At 35.5% G+C, this 6,000-nt stretch overlaps 1 protein-coding gene across 2 annotated transcripts in view; it reads right to left on the bottom strand.

The window, feature by feature from the left end:
* Positions 1-920: 920 nt before the first annotated feature.
* The window catches only part of MAP3K7 (mitogen-activated protein kinase kinase kinase 7), a 70,774-nt gene continuing 65,694 nt past the window's right edge, over positions 921-6,000 (bottom strand). For both annotated transcript variants that reach the window (XM_066358865.1, XM_066358866.1), the window contains 2 exons: positions 5,233-5,348; positions 921-2,657 (listed from right to left, as the gene is read on the bottom strand). In XM_066358865.1, coding sequence (XP_066214962.1) covers positions 2,477-2,657; positions 5,233-5,348 — 297 coding nt within the window. In that variant the 3' untranslated portion in view covers positions 921-2,476. The remainder of the gene's footprint in view (positions 2,658-5,232; positions 5,349-6,000) is intronic.

Genomic DNA, 6,000 nt, shown 5'->3' with positions numbered 1-6,000 from the left:
TTTCTTTTGCATTTGGCACCATGATGTAAAACTACTATTTATTCCATTTACTTATTCAAATATTTTTATGAAGTGACTGCATGTAATAGTAAAAATAATTAAACATTTTCCCTTTAAGCAGGTAATGTAGAGCAAAACACATTAATAACTAAGAAATAGCCCTGGCCGGTTGGCTCAGTGGTAGAGCGGCGGCCAGGCGTGTAGAGGTCCCGGGTTCGATTCCCGGCCAGGGCACACAGGAGAAGCGCCCATCTGCTTCTCCACCCCCCCCCCTCTCCTTCCTCTCTGTCTCTCTCTTCCCATCCCGCAGCGAGGCTCCACTGGAGCAAAGATGGCCCGGGTGCTGGGGATGGCTCCTTGGCCTCTGCCCCAGGCACTGGAGTGGCTCTGGTTGCGACAGAGCGACGCCCCGAGAGCGTCGCCCCCTGGTGGGCGTGCCGGGTGGATCCCGGTCGGGCGCATGCGGGAGTCTGTCTGACTGTGTCTCCCCATTTCCAGCTTCAGAAAAATACAAAAAAAAAAAACCACACACACACACACACAAAAAAAAACTAAGAAACAAAGTCAAAATCTAGAATGCTAAATCGTAATGCAAGAGCCAAGCCTTAGCATCCACACGTGGCTATCTCATGGTCTTCTGCGATATTCGGAAGAGTCTATAAACATTGAGTAGGGCCCCATGGGTGGAGTGGCGGATGGATGTCCAAGCAGCTAAGCAACGGCTGAGTTATGCTTCTCCTTAGTCTACAGTTATTTTCTGTGCCAATTTTATTTCACTACTAGTGTGTTAAAGCCCAACATTAATTGCAGGTAGGCAATCACATTATTTGGGAATGATAACCCTCCTTTTGTTTAAGTAAAACAATGGTATACATTTATTTACCAGAAACTTAATTGGAAGAAGCTGAAAATGACACAGGTTAGTACAAACTGGCCTTTACCTTTATTGCTTGTATACACAAAGAATACATTATAAAACTCAGTGGGAGGAGGAAAAATAACAAAAGGAAGTTACCTGCTTTAGCATTTTTAAGAATAGTTTTGACAACTCCTTAGATCAACTTGCTTATCTGAAATAGAGCAAAACTACAATACAATCATGATATAATTCTAATAATCATAGCAATTATGCTTTCATTTAAATTTTTCTTCAAAAAACATTAATGCTATAAAAATGAGGTTGATGACATCCTTATTTAAAAGACACACTGAACTGGTATCAAAATATGATTTATTTTAATACCAACTGAAAAAATAGATCTTAAATAGTCTATTTTTCAATGAAGTTTTATTATTTTTATTTTCAAAGTTGGTAGCAAAGTTACTTGTTAACAATATAAATTTTCTCTTTATAAGTGCTGAAATTCCCTTAAAAGTGTTGAAAGGCAGCAGGCATTCTAGGAGGGGCTTGTAAGGAAAATCAATTATTCCAATATTGATAATAGGATACTTGATAAACTTATAACTGATAGTAGGATACTTGATAAACTTATAATTACTTCTTTAACTTCCTTACTAACATTTCCTGATTTGCCAGGATTTTTACACATTTGGTATTGTTAAAATACCAAGTCCAAGCCTCTTCGTTGGAGCAATTATTTCAATTTTCCATTATTTCTCTTTAGTTTTTAAAATATATAGTAAAAACAATCCAATAATCATTGCAGGAAGGAATGATCATTTAAATTGGATAGTGTTCATTTACCTTTAAATTTCATTTAAGAGATATTAATATCAGAATCATAAAAGCTTTACAATTTCAACACACTACATGCCATCACAGAATTCAAAACCTTTATACCTTATAAAAAGGGTTTCATTTTATTTAATGTATCCTAGTCAAATTTCAGTCTACTGAAATATGCTTTTATTAAATACAGCAGCTACCACTTACCTTTAAATATCTTGTGGAGGAAACTAAGGTATGTACTGATCCAAGGAGGCTGGCATACAAGCCCTCCCTTGAACTATCCCTAAAGGTTCTGCATTTCTAAAATGCACCACCGAGTATTCTAGATTTATCATACCCTGTCTTTAACTTGGTATATACCATCTTTTGGAAAAATAATTTACTCATTTTTTTGTGATGAGATACAAGAACAAAATAATTCTTGAGGTCCTACCTCGAGGAAAAGATGCTATTTGCACGTAGCAGCTAGTTGACACCTCCTGTTTTTGTTGGGCTAGCCTTCACACAAGAGCATGCACACACAGCCACAGTTCACACAGCTGCTTTGAAACTGAGAACTGCTACTCATTCAAGTCACAGATGTCCCCGTGTTATGCAAGGAGACAGTTGAACTGCATGTCCACCATGAGAAAAGAAAAATAAACGATGAAACAATGCAGCAAATATAGGCAGCTGGCATCCAGAACACGCCAAAAAGCTAACACTCATGATTGTCAGTATAAGGTTTTTACTTGGCTTAAAAAAAATGTCTCTTTGCATATTTTAAAACATAGCCGTCCCAGAGAATCATGAAGTGCCTTGTCGTTTTTGCTGCTGACTTCTGATGACCTCTAGTTGTTTTTTGCATTGCTGGTAGTAAGTAGAAAGGCTTTTGTTTTCATCTAAAAGCTTTTTATGTTCCTGTACCAGACGAGATGTATTCTGCTGGTCCTTTTCATCCTGGTCCAGTTCTGCAACTAGTTCTTGCCTAAAACAAATACCAACATTAAGATATTCTATATGATGGGAAAATCCGTATCTTAATAGCTGATGATGGGAGCTCAATGAACTAAACTTTCATTCTGGGTCTACGATGATGCATCATAGGTACACCACTCAAATGTATGTATTTATGGGCTAGAATGGAAACTATATATTACTACTCTTCTGGTGTAAGCGGAAAAATATCATTATCCTCTTAATAAGTAACTGTACTTAGATAATTAATGAAAACTGATAAAATGGTATAATAAAAGTTTCAGAAAATTTCATTTGATAACTTTTTGAGAAGGAAGAAAAAAGGCTGGGAAGGGCTTCATCTGACTATAGAAATATAACACTTGAATTTTTTTTCATTCACATTCCACTTTTACAACTCATGTACTTATATTCTGAAGTCACAATCTAACTACAGTGGAAGTGGTAGATAACAGAACATTTGCAAGCTAATTAAAAGATGCCATCAACTTAAAACTTTTTCCTATTTTAAAACAGTAAAAGCAATACAAAATACCACTTTTAAACTACTCATGTTTGCAAACATTTTCATGAGACCCTCAGTCTTTTATTGTCTGATAAACTTTTAAGTCTGTATTTGGGGAATATTCAGTACTAGCTCCTGAAGCGAGGCTACTGGATATACCTGAATAATTAATGGCAAGGCCTCAAAAATGATTTCCTAGTAGTATTTCTCAGTATTTCAAGTATTTAAAATTGATTAAAACTGTCATAGTTTTCACATCCCCTAATCTACTATTTAGTTTTTCCAGCACTGAACTCTTTCAAATGATTAATGTATGAAATGTATAGATAAATATGTGAAATAGAAAATACAGAATGTTTTTTAAACATGAAGTGCCAAAAGTTCCATAATTAGTTCTTCAATTTGCAGACTCTAAGATAGAGTGGGGCAAAAGTAGGTTTCAAGTTGTTAGTATGGAGAGTAAAACACTAGCCCTGGCCAGGTAGCTCAGTTGGTTGGAATGCTGTCCCGAGGTTGCAGGTTCCAGCCACATCAGGGCACATGTAAGAATCAACCAACGAACAAATTTATTCCTCCCTCTCTCGCTAAAACCGATAAATAAAATAAAAAATTATAATACAAGAACAAATTCTGTTTCATGTACTCATAACTGTAAACCTACTTTTACCCCACCCTGATATACTGTATTTCTATCTAGCCTTGCTGTTAAGATACTAGGTTGAGTAATTTAAATCACTCTTATCAGTGGACTGTGATGCAATTATTTTTTCCAATTCTTTCAGAAGTACTAACAGAACACTTTCCACAGATTACTTCAGGAAATGAGAATTTTTATTTATTTGATTAAAATCAATAGAGAAAATCCTGTTACCGTGTGTGTGTGTGTGTGTGTGTGTACACACAATGTGTCTGTAAAGTCATGGTGCACTTTTGACCGGTCACAGGAAAGCAACAAAAGACGATAGAAATGTGAAATCTGCACCAAATACTCCCAGTTTCTGTAAGATGATGTGGCAGCATGTGGGCATGCACAGATGATGACGTAACACCATGTATACAGCGGAGCAGCCCATGGCCATGCCAGTCGAGATGTGCACGGTACAGAGGAAAGTTCAGTGTGTTCTGTGGCTCGCTAAATTCAAATCCGTGACCAAAGTGTAACGTGAATATTGGCACGTTTATAACGAAGCACCACCACATAGGAATAACATTATTGGGTGGGATAAGCAGTTGAAGGAAACAGGCAGTTTGGTGGAGAAACCCCGTTCTGGTAGGCCATCAGTCAGTGACGAGTCTGTAGAGGCTATATGGGATAGCTAGCTAAGGAGCCCTAAAAAATCTGTGCGTGAACCCACATTGAACTGCACTGAATAGGTATGAAACTGGGAGAGTTTTCCTTTTATTTGGTGCAGATTTCACATTTCTATCGTCTTTTGTTGCTTTCCTGTGACCGGTCAAAAGTGCACCATGACTTTACGGACACACTGTATATAGATAGATATAGATATAGATATAGATAGTTTCTATGATTTTTTCCTACAACACTATTTTAGTTATCATATAAATCAGCCTCAGAGGCATCAAATGTCATGAGGGTTGTGCTTAAGCAAACTAAAGCTTTTAAAAAGAGAACTGCAAATGAAGGAATATAAAAATTGTACTGTATTTCTTAAAAAAGAGAGGAAAGCAGTCTCTATAACTCAGGGAAAAAACATGTGAGAGTGTAAAACTCCCCAGGAAAACACTCGTCACTATGATATAAAGCCCACCAACAAGGAATTCTAGTCTCCTACCCACACACTTGGAAAGACTGTATCTATAAAAATGTTTCTTAGTACAACTGAACATTAGTAAATCAAATTTTTTTACCTATGTCCAAGAAAACAAATTTTTAAACAATAAATCTAAACAGCTTTTAACTTTAAAATATATAATATAAAAATATAATAAAATATGTAATTTTATTACATATTTTATTGAAGATAAGAATTTCATGTCTTCAGACAATATTGTACCTTAACATATTTCAAACTCAAAATACTAAATGAGTTTTAATTTTTATTTATAAAAGGTAACTTACTTTCTCTGCAATAACAATGCAATTTCTGTTTGAACTTTCATGTATTCTTGTGCCATTTTACAATGCTGTTCAAACACCGACATAGATTCTTTGGAGTTTGGGCACGGTGCTAGAGGCTGAAAATAAGTCAAACATGTTAAAACATAATTAAATCAAATCTCAATATCTAGCTGAGAGTTAAGACAGTGACTGTGATATATTTTTATAGCACTAAAGTAATGATCTTTTAAAAATAAGTGTTACAAACCATGCCCTAGAAAAATCTGTCCTTTTGTCAGTTAACTCAGAACTTAAATTTATACTTGCTGTTTTAACACTTCTGCTGTTCCAGACAGCCGTGACTAGTGTTCTTGGCCTGTGGCTGTCTAGTTCGGGCTGCCAAACTGTGTTATACACAAAGGTGTTTACAGTTCTCATACTACTCATGAGGAGACACTGAAGTGTGTCATTTATATTTTCAGTCACTATGAACACGACAATGGATCACAAAATTTATAACATACAAATAAGCTTTTATGAATTTTATATTTTAGTGCACTAAAATTAAAGAACAAAAATGCTTTTCTTGGCTGTCTTAAAGATATGAGAGTATTTTAACAGGACTGTTAGGATAAAAACAAATGATTTTGCCAATTTTAAATCTGATGAACTTAACTAAAAGAATCATTTACTTTAACAAGTTTAAGGAGGCTACTTAAAAGCATAAATAGATGAATATGCAATGACAGAAACACAACTATCAGCTTTAAAGATAAATTTTCTAAACTT

Source organism: Saccopteryx leptura, chromosome 1, assembly GCF_036850995.1.
Source record: "Saccopteryx leptura isolate mSacLep1 chromosome 1, mSacLep1_pri_phased_curated, whole genome shotgun sequence".
Classification (NCBI taxonomy): Eukaryota; Metazoa; Chordata; class Mammalia; order Chiroptera; family Emballonuridae; genus Saccopteryx; species Saccopteryx leptura.
This window is presented reverse-complemented; position numbering and strand designations above follow the sequence as displayed.